The sequence below is a fragment of the Galleria mellonella genome, unplaced genomic scaffold (genome assembly GCF_026898425.1).
Source record: "Galleria mellonella isolate WM207_F2 unplaced genomic scaffold, CSIRO_AGI_GalMel_v1 utg146, whole genome shotgun sequence".
In the NCBI taxonomy this organism is placed as follows: domain Eukaryota; kingdom Metazoa; phylum Arthropoda; class Insecta; order Lepidoptera; family Pyralidae; genus Galleria; species Galleria mellonella.
Genome location: NW_026441999.1, coordinates 382452 through 405864, shown reverse-complemented (window position 1 = coordinate 405864; position 23413 = coordinate 382452). Strand labels below are relative to the sequence as shown.

The following is a 23413-nucleotide window of genomic DNA, read 5'->3' as shown; positions in this document are numbered from 1 at the left end:
ATCGATCACAAAACCTGTTATATTGTCCACAATCAATTTAAAAGTATATATTCACTAAAAGAGTTCTTGTATATCTATGGCACAGATAAAAAATAAGATGTACACTATCTGTTCTTTAGATTTGATGTTATTAATTATTAGAATTCTCTGAAATCTATATTTATTTGTAATAAGGTATAGGAAAAATTAAATTTAGTTCTTGTTGTTTTTGTAAAATTTGCATGCAACAATAAATTAGAAGAATCGTTTGCCACAGCTAGCTGCATAGCTTGTTCTTCATAAACTGAACAAATTAACATTAAATTATTATTCGAAAATATCAGGTTCGTGTCCTATCACGGTCACCATAATATTGGGTAGCACAGTTTGCTTAATATTTTTGTATCGATACGTTGCAGAAAAGGTAAAATTAAGGTAATATTGTTGGATTTTATTATTTTTTCAAGCTTTTGGCAAAAATAAACAATGCTATTTTTTAGAAAAATAATTTTATAATTTACTAAATATGTAGTTTTTAACAAGAAGCATTTTGTATTTTATGTAATCACAGTAATACCTTATTTTGTACATAAATATTGCGTATGACCTTATCACGAGAAAGATAAGCCAAATAAAACTTGTATATCAGAAGTCGTTATCTGTTTAGTTATCAAGTCAGTCGCTGTATATTGTCGCTCTGTTCAAATCAGTAGCAAAATAATATTAGAGAGAGATACATGGATTTCACGGGGAAGGTGGCTTTAGTGACGGGCGGAAGTTCAGGCATAGGAGCAGCGTCGGCTAAGATACTAGCCACTCATGGAGCACAACTCGCTTTGGTCGGGAGAAATGAGCAACGACTGAATGAAGTTGCAAAGTTATGTTACAACGCGAAAGGTCTACAACCTCTACAGTTGAGAATGGATCTGACAGAAGACGGAAACTGTCAGAAGGCTGTTGAGAAAACAGTTCAGAAATTTGGAAGACTTGATATTTTAGTAAACTCTGCAGGAAAGTACGCTATTGGATCCCTTCTGGATGAAACTACAGAAGTATTTGACGAATTAACAAAACTGAACCTTGGAGCCACTTACAAAATGACACATTTTGCAATACCACACCTGGTGAAGACGAAAGGCAATATTGTAATCGTAACAGCGGCCCAGTACGAGAAGATCAGACACGGTTTCGTGGCTTTTTCGACCATAAATGCTGCACTAAATAAATTCACCAAAATCTCTGCAGTCGAATTAGCTACTTTAGGAGTGAGAATCAATTCTGTGTCCATAACAGTGACTAGAACTAACATATTATCAAACATTAATATCGAAAGTCAAGAAGAACGGGAATCTGTATACAGGGTGATTGAAAGTCACAATAATATGAAAATATTGGATCCCGAAGAAGTAGCCAAAATGGTTGTTTTCATTGCTAGCAATTTATGTCCGAGTATGAACGGAGCAAATGTGTGCATAGATAGTGCAGCGACATCTAGGTAGTGAGTGGACATTTGATTAGGAATAAGTAATTATATGATAGTGATCGTTACAATATTATATTTAAATAAAATATTTTTGCTTTTACTTTTATAAATTCATTTTGTTTATTTTTTTTTCTAAGAGCGTCCGTATAAATTTTTGTCGGAGTGTGGCAACAATACAATTCTCTGTCAATTTTCCATGTTTGTGATTAAATTATTTAAAAAGTGCTCTAATAGGGAACTAAAACATTAATAAGTTGCAAATAATTCTACCACGAAAATGTTTGCACCTACTTTATATTTCATTCTAATCATTTTTTGGTATCAAAATTCAAGTTTTCAAAAATATTTTGATCTGTACTTTATCTTTCCGTATTTTAATTGATTTTTTTATTATCATTTTATATTTTTTATGTACATATTAGGTGCAATAAAGAGTTAAATAAAATAATAGTATTATCTTCAATTATTCAAGACGATGAATAAAAAAATCGACTTTTATTATTTTATATTGAAAAGTACAGTGGATACATATTTAGAACCAGAGGGAGACTTTGTACAAAAGTCGTTTGTTTGGGCCTCTCTGTTCCATTGGTGTTTCTACCGTGAAATAGATGTTTCGGTTTGAAGGGTGGGATATGGCAGTGAATTTAAAGGGTACAGAGGATTAACACCTGAGTATCATGGGCGAAACAGTATACTCTGTTATGTCCATGGTGCTGCTCATGTGTTTAGACGACGGTTACCACTTTCCATCAGGTGGGCCTTTAGCTTGTTTACCATTCTAAGTTGCATAAAAAAAAATTAATATTTTGTAATTTGTCCCGTAGTAATGTATTTAAAAAAAAAGTTCATAATATAGTTTAATAAGTATTTTATTGCATTATTATTAACATTGATGTTTTTTTTTTATATAATCAGTAATAATGTAGTATATACGAATGAATGGAGATGTCGTTAGTGGTTTCATTCGTTCGTTGTTTTAAAATTTGACAAGTGACTCCAACGTTGCCACACTTCGTCTGGCCGACAGGAATATATAGTTTTGCTTTTATGTAACAATATGTATATGATTGTGATTAACGTTATCACTAAATCCGATAAGTCAAAATGTATGTCTGTATATGATGAATTATCTGTAATTACACGCAGAATTAACTTTATGTTTATGCCAATAAGTAAACAGGGGGTCTACCATGAAATGAAATTCCGAATTTTCGAGCTCAATTTCGTGTTTTTGTTCGTACCGAAATCTACCCAGTAACTGGACTTTAACATTTCGTTCATCATAAATCCTACCACCATAGTCGAGAGGAACGATGTTTTAACATTTTTAATAATTTTAAACGGTATGTACTATGTAATTTTAGCATTAAATTTATGTTACGTACGTCTCCGAAATATCGAAAAATATTTCATGGTAGGCCCTCAGATTTCAAGTAGGTTTCTACGTTTTTGGTATATGTTTTTTTTAATGGATGATAATGTAATGGTAACCTCCTGCGCTATCGGTATACACTGGCGGGGCACCAGTGAAGGATGATAGGTGAGCATGATAGCAGGTCAGTTAGCCCATCGTGATGAATGCAACAAGTATTAATCACGATAGTTTCCAGGGGGAACTGCGTGGAGCTCAACCTGATAGGGCTTGCTAGCAATGGGGCCATTAGTCCCCATTACTAACAACCCCTTTTCCCCCTATGGCGGGATGCCAGTGAATGATGAGGATGATACAGGTCAGTTGATCCGTGATGAATTCACTAGGAGTTAATCACGACGCTTTCCAGGGGCAATCTGACCATATATTACTGGCGTTGGGGGTCCCTATTTGTCGTTAAAAATAGTTTCTTTCCTTTAGTCGTGGTGACATGGTTGTCATAGGGATACAACTAGTTTTTACCCGCGACTTCGTCCATGTGACCGGAGTAGGTTCAATGACCGGGATAGAAAGTAGGCTACGCCCTTTTTCATCCTTTATAACATACTAAATTTCATAATGATTTATTAAGCCGTTAAAGCGTAAAGCGTAAACTAATTTAATTAAACAATTAATTAATTATTGAATTATTAAGGATTCTACCACTACTAGTTTTAAAATCTTTCACCTATGGACAACTACATTATTAGAAAGTGACATGGGCTGTATTTTATTAAAAACATACAGATTTGTACATGGTCTACCCGTGACCATTTGGAGCATATGTACAAACATACATACAAAATGGCAAAAAAATACAAGGTTACCTATCTGACTGGTGAATATTATTCACTAACCGTTTCACACGCACTTTCTCCCACGCACAACCACTCTTTGGAATCGACTTCCAGCGGCAGTATTTCCGAACCGATACGAAAACATAACCTTCAAGAAAAGATCATATTCCCTTTTAAAAGGTCGGCAGTACACTTGCAATGCCGTTGGTGTTGTGGGTAACCATGGGCGGCGGTAGTCACTTACCATCAGGTGAGCCGCAAAAAAAAAAAACCTCTTTAAACTACGAACTTGAAATTTGGCATAGAAATTTTTTAGACCTCTTCGTTTTTTGGAACTTTGAAACGTGTGTTTATGAAAATTATTGTATTATGTATTTATACTACTTACTAGCGATATTCCCGTTAATGTCACGTGACTGCGTCCCATAAAGCTGGCTGGCAATTTTTTTCCAAATAATTTCTTTAATTTCCGCGTGGAAGCGTCACAATTTCCGCATCGTTTATATTATCAGTAAACATGATAGATGAATGACAAATTGCAAATATTTACGATTGTTGGCACTCTATGGGATTTTTAAAAATCGAATATTTCAAAAGAAGAAAGTGATTTTTTTTTTAATATTTACATTCCTTCGACGATGCCAGGTCCTTTATTCAATAGACAGACAACCGAATACTAAAGACCTTTTATCTGTCTCCAGCTTGTATCCCGTCTATAATGGTTCAGAACGAAAAAAATCATAAATAAAAAAAAAATGTTATATGAAATTGATATTTACATTTTAATTTTTATTAATGTAAACTAACTTTCTACTAAAAAGCCTTTCGTGGCTTTGTCTGTGTAAATATAATAATAATAATACATTGTAATAATAATATAACTTAAATTTACACATGAGGTATATATATATATATATATATATATATATATATATATATATATATATATATATATATATATATATATATATATATATATAGATACTCTTTATTGTTTACTCCAAAAGATTACAATAGTATACTTATTCTAGATATAAATAATTACAAGAAATAATCACAATGAGAAAACAATGGGCGACCTTATCGCTAAGAGCGATCTCTTCCAGGTAACCTTTGAATGTAAGTATATATATGTATGTATATATACATATTATACACACACACACACATATATATATATAAATATAAACCTATATAAATAAGAATATACTATTTATCTCGGCCGATCATATCCCGGTCACGCGATATGATCGGCCGAGTATAAAAAAACTAGTAATTTGACATTTGTGTAAAATTCTCTGGACATTGTTTTGATGCTGTTGGACAGATGGACGTGTAAAAATAAATGACGGGTCAGGTCGTCCGCGCGTCGATAACGGGTTCAGTGCGGCCAGCAAGCATTCTTAGAAAACGTACGCAGCGCGATGTGAATGTTCGTGTTTGTAGTAATGTCATATCTATTAAACCAGTGTTTCCCAACCTATTTTGTGCGATGCCCCACTTGAACGTTTCCAAAATTTGTATGTACTTGAACTTAGAACTATGAATAGACGTGACAGGCGTATATCTGGTGGCCTACCATTAATTGAAATTCCGAATTTTCGGGCTCAATTTCCTGTTTTTGTTTGTACCTAAATCGACCCAGTAAATGGAGCTTAACATTTCGTTCATCATAAATCCTATCCTAATAGTCCAGAGGAACGATATTTTAATATTTTTAATCATTTTAAACGGCATGTATTATGTAATTTTAACATCAAATTTCTATTTCGTTCGTGCCTGAAATTTCGGAAAATATTTCATGGTAGGCCCTCTGTAGTCAGTTTCAGTGAAGTTAATAAATGTAAACAAAATAATAAGAGATTGTATAATTAAAATTGTAAGTCTTGTTTCATGTCATATGCAAGGATGGCTCATCATTTTCTCGTTTTCGAAGAAGATGCATAATTTTATATATTAAATAACAAAATAGCTATCAAAAAACCTGTCGACAAATCTTTAAATGTAAAGGCAATGCAACCCCACAATCCCCACTTATGGGTACATCAGTTTATTTGGTGTAGTTAACGTATTTTCATCTATCAGCAGATTTCAAGATTTCGATTTTTCTAAAACTGATCACGATCCTTGCTAACCTAAAATAGCTTGCTTTCCGTCGAATTCTATCGCCATTATTTTTTTCGGCAACAAATTGAGTAGTAATTATTAGCAAAGGTTGTCTGTAAGAGATTGCCCTAGCGATAAGACCGCGTTTTGTATCTTTATTTTCAATCTATATTTATGTTAATGTATTTCACTGGAATTGTTCACTTGTTATTGTATATTTTTGTTTATGGTGTAATCATGTTATTATTGAGAGAAGGGGTTTTTCTAGCAGAAAAACTTGTAGCACTGCGACCTCTGTGATCTTGTTTACGACGACGAGTTGATTAACTCAGTTGGGGTCACGTTTTCTACATCCTAACTACAGCGAATAATCATCATCATCATTATCATGATTTAGTCTTCTGCATCTCCTGTTTGATATCCTGGGCTTAACTCCAGAACATTTTATTTTTCTTCTTTGCGAAGACTTATCTTCTTGAAGTCCAGAATTGAACCACTTATCTTTGTGTATCTTTAATTAGCTCTTTTGATGTAATATGTTTCTAATTTCGGCCTCTTCTTTTGCTTTAGAGAATATAAATGTGATATAGATTTTTAGTTCACGCGAGAAACGATCCCATGACTGTGAGTCGAGGTAACCTACTCGTATCACTAGGCCATCGCTCTTAACGTTTATCAACATGCTCAGTAACTGGAATAAGCAAGGACGTAAATATTGCTTTGGTATTATGACACTTGATTTTCCTCTAATGCTTCGTCATGGCAGACGGTAAACAGGAGACCTATCATTATAAAGACAATGTATGATGTGAATATGATCTACCTGCATGACAAACTTTACTTGAAAACATTAACACTTTATTTGTTTCCTCGCCTCTTCCCGTTATATGTATTCACACGGCGCCATTTGTTTCGATGGTATTTGTCACTATCGGTTAGACCAAACTCTTTCATATCCGTCTGGTCATTTGACATCCAGATAATCTGTGGCCTATCTCGTCAGCTATTTTTTACAGCCAAGGCACTTCTTCTCTACGTGGCAATCGGGTCGATTCGTCCTGTGTTCATACCACCTTAGCCTGAAATTTATAATTTTATCTGCGATAAGCGTAACCTTAAAACTACTTTAAATATACTCGTTGTGCACTTTAAGCGCGTTAAGATATTAACACTGTTTAACAAATAAAAATGTCTGATGTCCTTGATGGTTATGCACAAAAAAGGTCGTGCTCTTCTTTCTTGATCGAAATAGTTTCTTTTTCAATTTTGGGTCTTTAGCTCACTTGAAACTGTTCGAATAGTGCTCTCGGAAATTAATGAAATAAACAATGGCTATTTGGTTAACTATTTATCAGTGGCATTAGTTTAAAGATCAGGAAATTGGTGTAAAATGTCACTACATATTGCAAGAAATACTTTAGACATAAAGCTAGTAGTGAATTCTGTGATTTATCGCATTGAAATATTAATTGCACTGTTTGCGTTGTAATCGACACGTAGAGATCATTGACAGGTGTTGAGTCTGCCATATCTGCAGTTATTTATATTTGTGTACTGTAATTAAAAGGTTTTGTATTAACCTGTTGACTACAGCACACTTCGAAGATAGCAGAGGTTAAGGTCAACATAGCCTTCATCGAAGCTATTTGTGTAATTACCACAAACAGGTTCTATTTGACAGTGAATACAGACATCTCAGCTTCGCATCGCTGACAACAACAGTACTGCGCCCAACGCTGAACTTATCAGACGTGTACTGCGCTTTATAAATGGATTTTACCGGGAAAGTGGTCATCGTGACTGGAAGTAGCTCGGGCATTGGTGCTGCAACAGCGAAACTGTTTGCTGAACATGGAGCTCTGCTGACTATAGTCGGCAGAGACGAAGCGAGACTTCTGTCTGTTGCGAACGCCTGCGAAGCGTCCAGAGGAAACAGGCCGTTATGTCTTCTCTTAGACTTAACCCTCGACAGTAGCTGCGACGAACTTGTCAAAAAAACTGCAGACATGTACAAACGTATAGACATATTAGTGAATTGTGTCGGAAAAGCCGCTGTCACGTCTCTCTTCGATACCACAATGGAGATCTTCGATGAACTGGTCGCTCTGAACCTACGCGTTCCGTATAAACTCACTCAACTGTGTCTGCCCTATTTGAAGAGGAGTAAAGGCAACGTTGTTAATATTTTTGGCGCACCCCTAAGGACGAGACCTGGTTTTTTACCATTTGCGATGATAAGGGATGCTCTTGAAAGATTCACGAAGTCTGGAGCGTTGGAGTTGGCGACGGAAGGGGTCAGAATGAACGCTGTCCGTCCAGGAATCACGAGGACAAATTTCTTGGAGAATCTGAATGTCGATCGGGAGTCTATGGATCGAGCTTACGCTACAATTTCATCGATGGTCCCTAATCAAGTCATAATAGAGCCGGACGAAATAGCCAGAATGATACTGTTCACCGCAAGCGACATATGTCCAAATCTTAACGCTGCAAACTTGATAGTGGATGCTGCGTCATCGAGTTACTGATAATTCCATAATTACTGAATAAATATAGAATTTAATTCGCGTCGGTGATATCTGATAAGACTGTTTAGTGAATAAGTTGTTGACATTTCCTTGTCGTGTAATAAAGTATTAATTGGCAATGTTAGTTGTTTATATTAATTAAATTACGAGAATCTCTTGTCGAAATTGGCCGAACACACCCCTGTTTTAGGATGGCAAATAAATTTCAAACATAACTGTCCTTTGAAATAAGATTGAATTTTGCTCAATAGTAAAACTTTGTTACAACTTCGGATCTTTTATTCCATTCGAGTTTCTGTCACCAAGCTGTGCTTACGTGGTTGTATTTGAGTGTGAGGAATATAGCAGTGAAAAAACTGTTTTTTTTATACCACTAAGTGGCAGACAAGCATACAGCCCGTCTGATGGTAAATGTTTACTATGGGTATAGCTTATGGACGTCTGCAATGCTAAGGGTATCACGCGCGTTGCCGTTCTTGAAGGAAACTTAATATACCAGAGGGAGACTTTGTACAAAAGTCGATTGCTTGTGTACCTCTGTCCGATTCGTGTTTCTACCGTGAAGCAGTTGTGTTTGCATGGCTGTGTTTCGGTTTGAAGGGTGGGATATGACGTGAATTTACGGGGTACAGAGGAATAACACCTGAGTCCTCAGGAATGGTAACGCATGGGGGGTATCATGGGCGAAACAGTGTACTCTGTTATGTCCATGGTACTGCTCATGTCTATAGGCGACGGTTACCACTTTCCATCAAGTAGGCCGTAAGCTTGTTTGCCTTTCTAAGTTGTATAAAAAAATCCTTTTCGAAAAACCCCATAGAAAATACCTTTGAAACCGCACTGCACGTGACCATTTAATTTCAAGTGTATAAGGATGAATTCCCTGATGATAGCAAGCTGTGCGATAATAAAATATGGCTGTGGGCATCATTATTAGTGGGAAGTATAAAGGAATGACATCTTAATCCTCAGAAATGGTAATACATAGTGACTGGCATAAATCATAGTGTACTTTATAATGCTCATGATGATGTTTATAGGTTCTAAGCTAGGTTTTTTTATGAAACTTAGAATGGCAAACAAGCTAATGGCCTATTTGATAGAAAGTGCTAACCGTCGCCTACAAACATGAAACTTTCAACAAAATTAGAGTTTAAATCCTAAATATATTGAACTATATAAAAAAATAGTGTATTTTCTAGTTGTCATTCTATCTATCCACATTATATTATCATTACTAAATGCAATTACGCCAAATAGACGTCAACTAATTACATAGGTTCAACGGAAATGGGCCGTCAGAATTTTGCGCCGTCGAAGCATTAAAATCCAGGTTTATTGTTTTAGTCGAGGTTAATGAGACTGTCCTTGTTAATTCATAATAAAGGCGCTCATTTATCCAAATATAATTATTTTGTCTATAAATATAAATATTAGATTAATTAGATAGGAAAGATCACTTTCCATTTAAGCTTCTCCTGCTCCTGCTGGTTACACTGTTTGAGTCATAGATTACTATTTGCTCTTCTATTGCATTTGTTTTATTTAATTGTTTTATATAGTAATATATTATGTATTTATTGTATGTATATATTTATTTATTTAATATATTATGTGTATGTTTATATTATATACATTTATAAAATATTACTTTGTTTTTTCTCTACTCAAAAATGGTTGACTGGTAGAGAACACCGTCCGGTGTTAAGTCCGTCAAATGTACATAGAATTTTACTGTGCATTAAAGTTTAAATAAATAAATAAATAGGTAGATATTTATTTATTTATTTATTTTATTGCAACATTTAAAATAGTTAATACATTTATATAATTTATTTGCATCGCTTAGACCAATGCATGCTTAGATCACTCTGAAAATATAAAGTATGTTACGATGAAAAAATGAATTTTCCAAATCAGTTTATAAATGACGGAGTTTAGATACAATCGAATTGAGAACCTCATTTCTTAAAGTCGGTTGAAAACTGTCACTTCTAGTCATTATTAAATTAATATGGAAGCAATAAGCGAAGAAACGGTACTTATTATAAAAAGGATTGTTATAATCTGTTTAGATTTAGCAAAGATAATCCATGCTATTCTCAATGAAACACCATACTTTTGGACATAGCTTAAAAGCTATAAATATAGTATGTGCATCTCTACTCATTCTAAAGAATGTCTGATAGAGTATGCCTATAGTATTTACCATAGTCCGTCTTTTCTACTTTTTATTGGTCAGTAAAGTTTAAATAAATAAATAAGTATACAGCTCAAGTGGCTTTCTATCCGTCTTCGTCGTAACTGGTACATCCTTTCCCTTCTTTACTCAATTCTCTTTAATCCAGTTACACCCCATTATTTAAAAGAACGTTTTATGTTTCTTGGAGAGAGCAATTCTAATTCTTATTCATTACGTAGTACTGACAACCTCCAACTCATAATTCCTACCCATTCTTCCTCTTTCTACTCCAAATCCTTTTCCGTGCAAGCAGTTCGTTTGTGGAACTCACTCCCTACCCCTATACGGTGCGCTCAATCGTTGCCCATTTTTAAAAACTTAGTTAAAGCCCACTACCTATCCTTATAATCACTTAGTCCTACGTATTCCCAGTTTTATGTGTGTTATATATATGTGTATTAGTATGGTATATTTGTATGTATTTATGCGTATATATGTATATGTATGTATATATATGTATATGTATATATATGTTTGGATGTATGTGTTTATTTATGTATGTGTATATGACTATGCTGTCACAGATATTATTTTTACAAATCTATTTTTTTTAACGCGCCACCTACTTATTTATGCTTTAATTCCTTCTACCCAAAGGTTGTCTGGAAGAGATTGCTTAGCAATAAGACCGCCTTTTGTACTACACTATACGTATTGAAAATTGTTCAACAAATCATGTTATGTTGGTGCAATAAAGTGTTAAATAAATAAATAAATAAAAATATACGTTAGAAGTAAGTAGTTATTATTACCTCAGTATGTTACAAAAAAAAATCAATTAACTATGTTATGTTTTATAATTTCAAGGTTACGTGCGGTTAAGATAACTCGGCGTGTAGACAAACAAAATTTGATTAACAACTTTGAACTTGTAGCATTATAAGGACAAGTGCACTAGTGAATTGGTCCGGTTTCGCACGGGTAGATAGAATTTTCGAAAATAACATATAGCCCATTTTATTCGTTGATAACGTTGCTTACTCTAGGCGAAAGAATTTTTAAAATCCTTGATGTTTTTTTTAAACGATATTTGTTCTTATTCAAAAAACTAAAACTAACAAACCTATTTTAACTATTACTCTATTTTGTCACTTTCTTTCAAATTGGGAATTTAGTGTAAAAGAAAGGGAGAAAACAGTTAAATTTTTGAAATAGGTATATAAGAGATTTGATGGTTTTATAAGTAAGGCTGTTTGAGTTTATTCTTTGCAAACAAACAAATCTTTCCTCTTTATAATGTTAGTATATGTATACCGCCATGAAGGGTCTCATGGGTGTCATATTGTATTCTGTATTGTTCATATTTGTATTTTATATGTTTTTCTTTTTATTCTAATTTCTAAGTAAAATAGTAACGTGTAATCTTCATTATTATGTTGTTTTGTCATATGTAACATGTATAATTTATATTATTTTCTTAAAAAGAGATTGTATCTAATTAATGATATTATTTAAGTGAAAAGTTTGGTTAGTGTATGGTGTAAATAAATAAATAAATAAATATTATTGTCATTTTTCGCCAGCTAGATCCATTGTGGCGTCACTTATCATTTTTTATGCTTGTTTGCAATTTCAAGTTATCCAGTTAATTGCTTAAATAATGCGTTATATAAACAAAAAATTCGTATTGCCCCGGCGTAGACTAGAAATAGAAGGACACTCCTTCCTTTCCTGTGGGTGTCGTAAGAGGCGACTAAAGGAACTTAGTAATAGAAGGATGGGCAGCAGCGTCCCTCTTAAAACATCTCTAAAAGCCTAACTGCGGTTGCCAACCCCCTGCCAAGCGTGGAAACTATTTTCAAAACTCCCCTTTACGAGGATGGCTTATGTTCAGCAGTGGACAGTCAACATCTGATACGATACGATACGAATAATGTTTTATTCAAGCTAACCCTTCAAATGTATGATCAAATCATTAACACACTCTGTCCCATTCGTGTTTCTACCGTGAGCAGTTGTTTGCATGGCTGTGTTTCTGTTTGAAGGGTGGGTGTTTCGTGAATTTACTGGGTACAGAGAAATAACACCTGAGTCCTCAGGAATGGCAACGCATGGGGGGTATCATGGGCGAAACAGTAAACTCTGTTATGCCCATGGTACTGCTTGTGTCTATAGGCGACGGTTACCTTTTTACATCAGGTGGGCCGTCAGCTTGTTTGCCATTCTAAGTTGTATAAAAAAAAATACAGTCAAACAAGTATGTAAGTAATCATACAATAATATAACTCATCAAAAAATAATTTTACTTACATATTTACAAACATAAAGGTGGGTAGGGAGGTAGGGGGGAAGGGATTGTTAGTAATGGGAAGGTTAATCCCCATTGCTATCAATATACCCTACCAAGTCGACCTTCACGCGGTTCTCCCTGGAAACTATAGTGGTTAATTTATCATTGAATTCGTGACGATGGTCTAACTGAGTTGCCTTTTCATCTTCATCAGTCATCCCTCACTGGTGCCCCGCCAGTGTATACCGATAGCGCAGGCGAAGTTACCATTCCATTATCATCCATAAAAAAAAGGTAAATGTACATACATATACACATACTGTAATAATTGTGAGCAATGCTGCAAGGTATAACTAGTAAAATATATCTTACATATGTTGCAGCAACTTAAATACACAAAAACTTCACGGCACGCCGTCCCAAAATGCGAAACTCGCGAGAAATATACATATATCAAAAACATGTGCGTTTTAAAATGAAAGCAGCCCCTTTCGCTGTTAATTTCATGGTTCCCTGCATTTTTATCTCTCACAACTGTTTATTTCTTTTTTGGACCTTTTATTTGTCATAGATTAGCGATTTTTTTTTCTTTTATGTTTATTTTTTTTTTTCGACTTAAATTTCTTTTGTCACAGTTTTCATTTAGTCTCTAGTTTTTTTTTTTTTATTATATATGTATGTATATATATTACATAAGCATGTTACGATATCCTCGTAAATTTTGAAGAGATTAGATAAATCACTTTATAGGTAAATCCTAAGTTGGGAGAAAGGGATTGTTAGTAAAGGGGATCTAACAGCTCCATTGCTACAGTATTCTCTCTCAGGTATACTTTGTCAGGTCAGATTATTCAGTTTCTCCTGAATACTGTCTTTGTTAATTCTTCTTGAATTCTTCACGATGGGCCAACGGCTTTCACCTTCATCTATCACACCTCATTGGTACTCCGCCAGCGTATACCGACAGTGCGTGCAGGGTTACCATTTTCACCCATTAAACAAACCCCAATTGTTGGCCTGTGTTGTAAATAAGTAAATCTTCGAATATATACAGTACAAGAAAAATTAATAGACAGAAAATTGTGTATTTTATTCGAATTACAGAAAAAGGAATTAATTAAAATAACAGATGATAACTAAGAACAATAATTTTAAATTTGTCAATGAAAGACCTTATTTAATTTTGTCTTTAATTTATATTATTTTCGCGGAACGAAATTCAGCTTGTCTTATCCGAACTTCTATATTTGACTCACGGTTTAATTTTACACGTTTTATAAATACTTGAATTTTTATATCTGTGAATCATCTCGTGGATAACGTTGGTTTTATTTGCGTCTGCTGTTGAGTCGAGGTTTCTCCTTTTGTTTTTGCCAGCATAAATGTTAATAAAACTCTGTTATAGTTATTTATTTCTTTTGTATAATAATTACAATATATTACACTCTCATAGTGGTCAAATGTTATCAAGTCATATGTCATAACTAGCTTTTGCCCGCGCCTTTACTCGCGTGTGGTATTCTATTTCTCACTTTTCCGTCGCAGTCTTATAAATTATAGCTATTGTCTGCGACTTTGTACGCACGGAGTTCTGGTAACACACCCTCCTTATTCTACGTTCTTAAGAGAATGGTTTTTTTCAAAAATGATTAAACTCTGTATTTTTTTAGTAAATGATTGAAATTAAAACTTTGCCTTTCTATTTTAAAATTAACAGATTTACTTCTTTTTTTTTTTTTAAATCAAGTCATCACCTATCTCATGCCTTTGCCTTGCGATAGTTTTGCTAAAAATCTTTTTGTTTTTTAAACAAGAGCTTAAAATAAACCTTCATATTTCTAACATCAAAAATAACAGAATTCATATAGAAATTTTCATCCCCCATTACACTCTTTAGGGATAAAATTTCCAAAAGTATTATAATAATATAATCAAAATATATTTTTATCAAATTTCCTTATTATTATGTACACAGCTGAGAGAAGAACTCACTGTAAAAAAGTTTAAGAAACAAAACCATGCACTCACGCCTAATTAGACAATAACAATAGTATATCTAATATTATATCAAACCATTATTCCTATTATATCGTATCAATAAATGCTAGTAAATTGCCTAGATATAGTTCCAACAATAAGTGTATTGAGCCAAGCAACTGCTAAATATAGAACGTAAAACATATTTCTGTTATATTTGGGTTGGAAACGTCCAAACGGAAAACTATTGTTATGGCTACGTAGTCCGATTCCAAAAAGTTGTCCCGATAGTAACGAGATATGAAGGAGATCTGCGTCTTCTAAATTATGATTTCTATTTAAAACAGATTATTTGTTGTCAGGGTAACTATTCCAATTTAGAGGAACTAGTCCTCGTAAATGTATCTGGAAGATTCAACCTTAAGAGTCTCATCCAGAGCCAAAGACTACAGATATCTTAAACCGCGGGAGATCGTTCGAGTAACACATAGGATCTACGAAATGATTGTATAAGGCAGGGGGAAGCACAAAAGATCCCGATGGGTCGACGTGCAACGGCTTAGCTGATCCAATATGCGAAAATAAGAGTCTCATGAAAAATTTCTTCCAAATTCTAAAGTTGGTTAAAACTATTACGTGAAAATTTTCTTTCACATCTGTAAAGTTAATATGGATGTATGTAAAAGAATAAGAAAAACAGCCTCTTTAGATAATTGCTAAATATATCTATCTAGACATACGTTTCTAGACTCCGCCATCAGAAAGAAAGAAAGAACCGTATCTATCTCATGGAAATGTATTCTGTCTCATGGATTCAGCAGCGATGATGATTCTGGCGATCGGTTTGTTTGCCCTTTGTTTAGGGATGCCATAATCGGTATCCCTTGAATTCTAGTGAATAGAAATGATGATACTACATTGAGTACTGTAATGCCACCTTCTCCTCTTGGTGATGGGATACAAGTACAATGTATTAATGCTTTCATCCCCAGGATATTGTAAAAGAAGATTACGACAAATATGCATCAATTTCAATGCATAAAAAAGACAATTTACATTAACACTGTACTGCCATATCAGATAAATCTAATAATAATATGCCTGCCTTCCACGTATGAGAAAAAAATCCGCGCTCAACGGTGGGACATCAATAGTCTGTTACGATAAAAACGTCACTTATCACGAATCGAGGATTTCAAATGGCATTGGTCTGTTTTTATATAAAAGATTTGTTTAAATAACAAATTTAATACTTATAAGATTACAGTAAGAAAATATACACGACCAAATTATCTGTACTGATAAACATGTACTTATCAGTGTTTGTGTAGCTATGGTCGAAAGCAGACATATTTTGTGAATTGATTTTAAATTACCAGCCAACCGACGTAACGTATATAGATTTAATTGTGATATGTGGTGATGTGATAAGACTCGAAACGTGTTCAAAATGGACTACATAGACTTTAAAGAAAAGGTTGTGATTGTGACTGGTGCCAGTTCAGGTATTGGAGCGAACGCGGCAAAAGCCTTTGCTGTTTATGGAGCAAGACTGACGTTAGTCGGAAGAGACGAGAGCAGGCTGCTGGCTGTCGCGAAACACTGTGAGTCTTGGAGCAAGACGGAGCCCCTCTGCCTTCTACTAGACCTGACCCAGCCGGGCAGCTGCGAGATCGTCATCGAGAAAACTGTAGAAACATTCGGAAAAATCAATGTTCTCGTCAACTGTGCAGGAAAACGGATCAAATCGTCCATGTTTAATACGTGTATGAAGTCCTTCGACGAGCAAATGAACATAAATGTTAGGGTACCGGTGTTTCTGACGAAGTTAGCATTACCACACTTGATCAAGACAAAAGGCAACGTGGTGAACGTTGTGTCATCATTTACAAAGCGTTATAAAGAAGATTACGTTCCGTATACAGTATCGAAGAGTGCGTTAAAGAAGTTCACAAATATAGCAGCACCTGAGTTGATGCCACATGGTGTTAGAATCAACGCAGTCAGTCCAGGCATCACGAAAGAAAGTCTGACTAACGATATTGTCTTAAGAAGTGAAGTAACGAACACGTTTGAAGCTCTCGAGTCGCAGTTACCGTCCGGCGCGGCGTTGGAAATGAAAGACGTTGTCCTGATGATCGTGATGGTGGCGAGCGACATTTTTCCTAACATGAACGGCTCTAATACATGTATAGATGGCGCCACCTGTATGATGTGATACGCCATAGAAATTTATCTCTTGTTTGTAAATGTTTAGGTCTACTTTTGTAATTAAATAATCATATCTGCATGATATCATTTCATTTATTTCCAGGGATTGCGTAATTGTTGTTGTATCTGTGATAGTGGCGCAGATAATGATGAGTCTTGTATATATTAAAATTTCATATACAAGTTTGAGATTTTCGTCGCCCAATTGACAATCTTAGGAAAGACTCGTCTGTTGAATATTTATTATTGTTTACAAGTAATGTAGTAATATTTACATAAGACTCCGTTAATTCTATAGTGACAATTTATAAATGTGCCATAACTGGTTTTATATAAATATTCAAGTCGATTTCAAGTCGAGTTTTCTATGTTTATCATTAGTTTTAATTAAAATGGCCGACAAACATGCCTCAATATTAGGTGTAATAATTTGTCAAAACATACACTAGACTACTGATAACCATAATAAAAAAAGTACATAAAGTTTTTTTATTTAATTCGTTAGATAAACTTCCTGTATTGATACCATTATTTGTTATTGTATTTTATCTGATATTATAGTCTAGTACCTAGCATAGTAAACACAGAAGTATTTGTTTCGGAAAACAATTCAAGTGTGCAATTTCAGAAATATGAGTGCAACTTGAAACAAGAGATCGGAAACAAGCTGACGGACTGTCTGATGGAGATTGTAACTGTCTATGAACACTTTAATTCATGCAAAAATTAAAATGGTAAACAAGCTGACGGCCCACCTGATAAAAAGTGGTAACCGTCGTCTATAGACATGAGCAGTACCATGGACATAACAGAGTATACTGTTTCGCCCATGATATCCCCCGCGAGTTGCCGTTTCTGAGGACTCGGGTGTTATTCCTCTGTACCCTGTAAATTCACTGTCCATATATCACTTTTCAAACCGAAACACACAGTCATGCAAACATAACTGCTTCACGGTAGAAACGCGAATTGGACAGAGGTAGCCAAGCAGACGACTTTTGCACAAAATCTCCTTTTGATTAACATACTATTGTCGATGGTTACCTATTACATTAGTTTTAAATTGTTTTAAAACAATATTAATATTTTTCACAAATAAATTACCGTATTTTTTTTTTTATGCAGAACAATATAAACTTAATATCTTGTTTATTTTAGGAATTCTTATCTCGCAAATATGAATGTTTTATTGTTTTTAACTTAGTGTTACAGTATCGTTGCCGAATGGCACTATACTGTGATAATGACAGGACCGTCCTCGCCAATGACCTTCCTAGCTACCACAATGTCATTAAATGTCAATCACTATGTAATACAGTGAATAAGTGTTAAATTATATAGCTAGTTGTAATTGAGCTCAGGTTTAAACATACAGGGTGTGTAGGAAAGTCGTTAGGGACTGTGTGTAATTTGAAATTACTCCGTAAAGTATATTATACGAGGTTTGTCCGGAAAGTACGTATAAAAGTTTTTTAAAAATTTTATTTTACAATTATTCAGGTAAATCAATTTTATCCCCTTCAAAGTACTCCCCCTGTGACATAATGCACTTGTGCCAACGCCGTTTCCACTGTGAGAAGGCTCCTTGAAAGTCCTCTGGTTGTAGGTTTCTCAGCTGCCCCGTCGTAGCTTTTTTTATCTCATTTATGTCCCCCAAATGCCGCCCCCGAAGTACCAATTTGGTTTTTGGGAACAAGAAGAAGTCACACGGGGCCAAATCCGGCGAATAGGGGGGTGTTCGGTCACCGTAATGGAATTTTTACTCAAAAACTCACGGACAACAAGAGAGGTGTGGGCAGGGGCATTGTCGTGGTGAAGAATCCAACGCCCCTCTCGCGCCAATTCTGGACGAACTCGTGCCACACGAGCTTTGAGGCGTCTGAGCACATCGACGTAGAATTTTCCATCAACTGTCTGGCCTGGAGGGACGAATTCTTGATGGACAATCCCCCGAACATCGAACTCTTTCTCGGCCCTCTCTGAATCTTTTTAGCCACTTGTGGACGGTTGGTTCCTTCACAGCATCATCCCCATAAACTGTTCTGAGATCGGCAAAAATTTCACGGCCATTCTTGCCGAGTTTCGAGAGAAACTTGATTACGACGCGCTGCTCTTCAACGGAAGCGGGCTCCATGCCGACGGGGTTTCGTTAAGAGGTAACTTCACAGATGGCGTGACAAGCCAGTTCGCACCGCACGGCGGTCAGACCAGAACTGAAGCATTGTTAGGGACATAAGGAAGGGGTCCTGCGCTTACCTGGCCTCCCCACTCCTCTTTCTCGCATTCCAGAACACTTTTATACGAACTTTCCGGACAGACCTCGTATGTATTTATATAATATTTTATTTAACTGTATATTTGTTTATATACTCTAAATATTAATAGTTGTAGCACTTCAGCTGCCCGCTAACGACATGCTTTCTCAACTGTATTGGGTTGACTGGAAGAGATCTCTGTCAGAGATATGGCCACCCTTGGCACAACATTTATAAATGCTTTAACAATGTAATTTACAAGTGCAATAAAGTTCAAAACCAACGAGGTTTTGAACGGTTATCTGAAGCTTGACACGTGTATGTATTTTATCTCGTAAATGCATTAAACAAATAAAGCTGACACCTTGCAAACTGTAAGCATTTTTAATTCCCAATCATCATATCTGCAAATGCCCCACTTTACCCTGCCTATTGATTACGAGTATAAATTTAATCCGGCACCTGTTGGCAACTACGAGTATGTTGATTTAAGCTCGATTTTGTAATAAACAACTCCAAATGCCCTAGTTAGCCGCTGCAATCCCATAAACAATCTCATTCAAGTCATACATACAATGTTGTATCGCCTTGAATAAATCTATAATTATAAAATCGTTTGTTTTTTTTTTATACGTCATAGAATGGCAAACAAGCTGACGGCCCACCTGATGGAAAGTGGTAACCGTCGCCTATAGACATGAGCAGTACCATGCACATAACAGAGTATACTGTTTCGCCCATGATACCCCCCATGCGTTGCCATTCCTGAGGACTCAGGTGTTATTCCTCTGTACCCAGTAAATTCACGCCATATCCCACCCTTCAAACCGAAACAGCCATGCAAACACAACTGCTTTACTGTAGAAACACGAGTGGAACAGAGGTGGGCAAGCAAACGACTTTTGTACAAAGTCTCCCTCTGGTAAGTGGTGAATCATAAATTATATTTTTGTTTCCTATATATATATTACGCTATGTCTGCATAAATTTTGCCTCATATACATACATACATACATCATACAACATCCATGCAAACATCAAAATGTCACCCTTCTTCATTCAGCAGTATCTGGAAGAGATGTGTACTGATTTGAACCGTGCCCCCTGCACGCCATCAATAACCACCTTGCAAGATTTATCATCTTGTCTCTTGTTTTAGAAACAATGCAACCAAAACATCCCTGTAGGGTGCATACACGTTTGGTAATAAATGTGTCGGATAGAATTTTTATAATTCTTAGCAAACTAGTTGACTATCCATTTGATGGAAAGTGGTAAATTTTGCCTATAGACATGTACAGCACTGTTCGTGATTCGAACACACAAATATTATCATCATTATTTCAGCGGTTAATTGTCCAGTGCTGAACTGAACTGCCTTCCCCATAAGGGTAGTTTTACCAGTAGTTGCCACGCTTGGCAAGCGAGTTGCTAACCGCAGTTAGGCTTTTGGTGATGTTTTAAGAGGGACGCTGCCTCCCATCCCTCGATCATTAATTTTTTTTATACAACATAGAATGGCAAACAAGCTGACGGCTCACCTGTTGGAAAGTTGTATCCGTCACCTATAGACATGAGCAGTACCATGGACATAACAGAGTATACTGTTTCGCCTATAATACCCCCCCATGCGTTGCCATTCCTGAGGACTCAGGTGTTATTCAAACCGTCAAACCGAAACACAGCCATGCAAACACAACTGCTTCACGGTAGAAACACGAATGGGACAGAGGTGACCAAGCAAGACTTTTGTACAATGTCTCCCTCTGGTAAAGTTCTCTTAGTCGCCTCTTACGGCATCCATGGGAAAGGAAGAGGTGGCCCACTCTATGCCGGAACCTCATGGCGAGGCCAGTGGTGTTAAACATACAAAATAATATGTCATTATAGCCGGCTTTATTGTCCTTGTGAAGTACAGTAAAAAATTTCTGGTTTTAGCTGTAGGTCAGAACAAACAATTTTATAAGTTTAGATTATCTGTATCCCGTGACTTTGCCTATATGGATTAGCGTAAAATTTATCTTATCTGTTAAATGTCCTACGCGTGTATCAAATTTCATTGAAACCCGACCAACCGTTTTATAAGTTTTCACCTTTATAAATTTACTAAGAATTTAAATATTAAATGGTGACCCTGTTAGAGCGGGCATTTATTTGTGAATTTACTTTGAGCGGTATATTTGTCTCGGCGTTTAACCACTTAATAATATGGGGTGTGCATGTATATACTGCGATGATTAATGAGGGGTACTTTGTGACACTGTGTCGAGATGCTCCTATTTTGGGGAGCCCGATGATGATGCGTGTCTTTTGATTCGAGTGGGAACCTCTTTATCAGACCTCGACGAGTTTTGAATTATTTATGACTAGTTGTTTCCCGTGGTTTTGCGTGTGTGATAGATTGTGCCTTGCGTGTTTAGAGTTCCGTACCAAGGTGGTGCTAATGAACTCTAGTTTTTTTTTTTTGATGCTATATTTCAACAACTAGAAATAGTATAAATTTGAAATTGTTTTAGAACAATTTTTTAGTGACCAACTAACTACCTTGATAGGATAATTATAAAACTTTTAACACCAGAGGAAGACTTTGTACAAAATTCGATTGCTTGGGTACCTCTGTCCCATTCGTGTTTCAACCGTGAAGCAGTTGTGTTTGCATGGCTGTATTTCGATTTGAATGTATGGGATATGGCGTGAATTTACAGGGTGCAGAGAAATAACATCTGAGTCCTTAGGAATGGCAACTGGCATGGGGGGTATCATGGGCGAAACAGTATACTCTGTTATGTCCATGGTACTGCTCATGTCTATAGGCGACGGTTACCACTTTCCATCAGGTGGGCGTCAGCTTGTTTGCCATTCTAAGTTGTATAAAAAAAAAATAATAATAGCTGCATATATTTATTTGTAAGTCAATATAATACCACAGTTTTCCGAGTGATGTCGCTGTGATCAATGGCCACCCTTTGTACTGGGGCGCGGTTCACACTTGACACTGCGCTCCAGTTCGCCCGGCAGCCGTGGCTGCAATATATCAAGCATTCTATTGTCCACGAACAGCGCTCCGCTTGGCAACTGTCGCTAATGTTAATTATACGCAATCTTTAACTGTTTGTCACGCCATTGGTGTCGTCGGTTTGATGTCTCAGTGCAGTAATGGTGTCTTAGGGGATTGTCGCTGTATTAGTTAATTATATGAAGTCGAAGGTATTGTACGAATTTTGATAAACATTTGTAGTGTTAAAGAATATTTGACAAGAAAAATGTAATTTAATTTGGAAACTGATGCATTATTATAAATAATCCGCAATCGGTATCCGCAAAAGGACCAAAGTAGCTAACATAGCTTGAAGTATATTTAAAAAATGTGAAAATGGAATGGTAACCCCGCCTGCGCTAACGAGATACGCTGGCGGACCACTAGTGAAGGGTGATCGATAAGAATGAAAACAGACCAGTTAGCCCATCATGATGAATTCATCAGAAATTAACCATGATAGTTTCCAGGGGGAACCGCGAGGAGGTCGACCTGGTTGGGTATATTGCTAGCAATAGGATTCTCAGTATCCGTTACTAATAATCCCTTTCTTCCCAACTTGAAATATACGTAAGCTGACCAAAACAGTAGTACGGGTAAATTGTATCTAATACAAAAAAACAGTTGTCAAATTAGGTTCAGAAGTGACGGCTTTTTTTATACACCTGAGGTGGCAAACAAGCATACGGCCCACCTGATGGTAAGCGGTTACCGTAGCCTATGAACGCCTGCAATACTAGAGGTATTACGCGCGCGTTGCCGACCCTGAAGTAACCTCTTTACTCTCCTTTTAAAGAACTACATGCTGTAGTCTCTTGGGAAAACCTCGGCAGGGAGCTCATTCTATAACCTGACGTAATCGAGAATTCGAGATAAAATTGAGAATCTTTGAAAGATTTTTAAATTAAAACTTTTTACCACACAACGAATAATCGCTCCTACTCGCCTAATGTGCGAAAAGCCGAAACAATCTCACAGCTTGCCAACAAAAGGAGACAATAGAGCCGTGTGCCACTAATTTTAGATTAATAACCCCACACAAATCATAGCTGTGAAGCGTGGTGCTATAAAATTAATCAAAATAAAGTAACGTGACGAATTTAAGAGACAGCCCGCGAGCTCGCGCTCGGTAATAAAGATCGCGCGTAATTTGA

General features: G+C 35.9%; 4 protein-coding genes across 5 annotated transcripts in view; all 4 read left to right on the top strand.

Moving 5' to 3' along the window:
• Positions 1 to 23413, top strand: part of LOC113513714 (heterogeneous nuclear ribonucleoprotein L) — a 464939-nt gene that overhangs the window by 237581 nt on the left and 203945 nt on the right. The gene's annotated exons all lie outside the window — the stretch shown is intronic.
• LOC113515848 (uncharacterized oxidoreductase SSP0419-like) lies at positions 627 to 1572 on the top strand. Its single transcript, XM_026900135.3, has one exon. The coding sequence runs from the start codon at positions 717 to 719 to the stop codon at positions 1476 to 1478; it is 762 nt and encodes a 253-aa protein (XP_026755936.1). The 5' UTR covers positions 627 to 716; the 3' UTR covers positions 1479 to 1572.
• LOC113515847 (3-oxoacyl-[acyl-carrier-protein] reductase FabG-like) lies at positions 7341 to 8427 on the top strand. The gene has a single exon (XM_026900134.3). It carries the CDS (start codon positions 7549 to 7551, stop codon positions 8305 to 8307), a length of 759 nt encoding a protein of 252 aa, XP_026755935.2. The 5' UTR covers positions 7341 to 7548; the 3' UTR covers positions 8308 to 8427.
• LOC113523144 (uncharacterized oxidoreductase SSP0419-like) lies at positions 16051 to 17046 on the top strand. The gene has a single exon (XM_026909009.3). It carries the CDS (start codon positions 16207 to 16209, stop codon positions 16972 to 16974), a length of 768 nt encoding a protein of 255 aa, XP_026764810.1. The 5' UTR covers positions 16051 to 16206; the 3' UTR covers positions 16975 to 17046.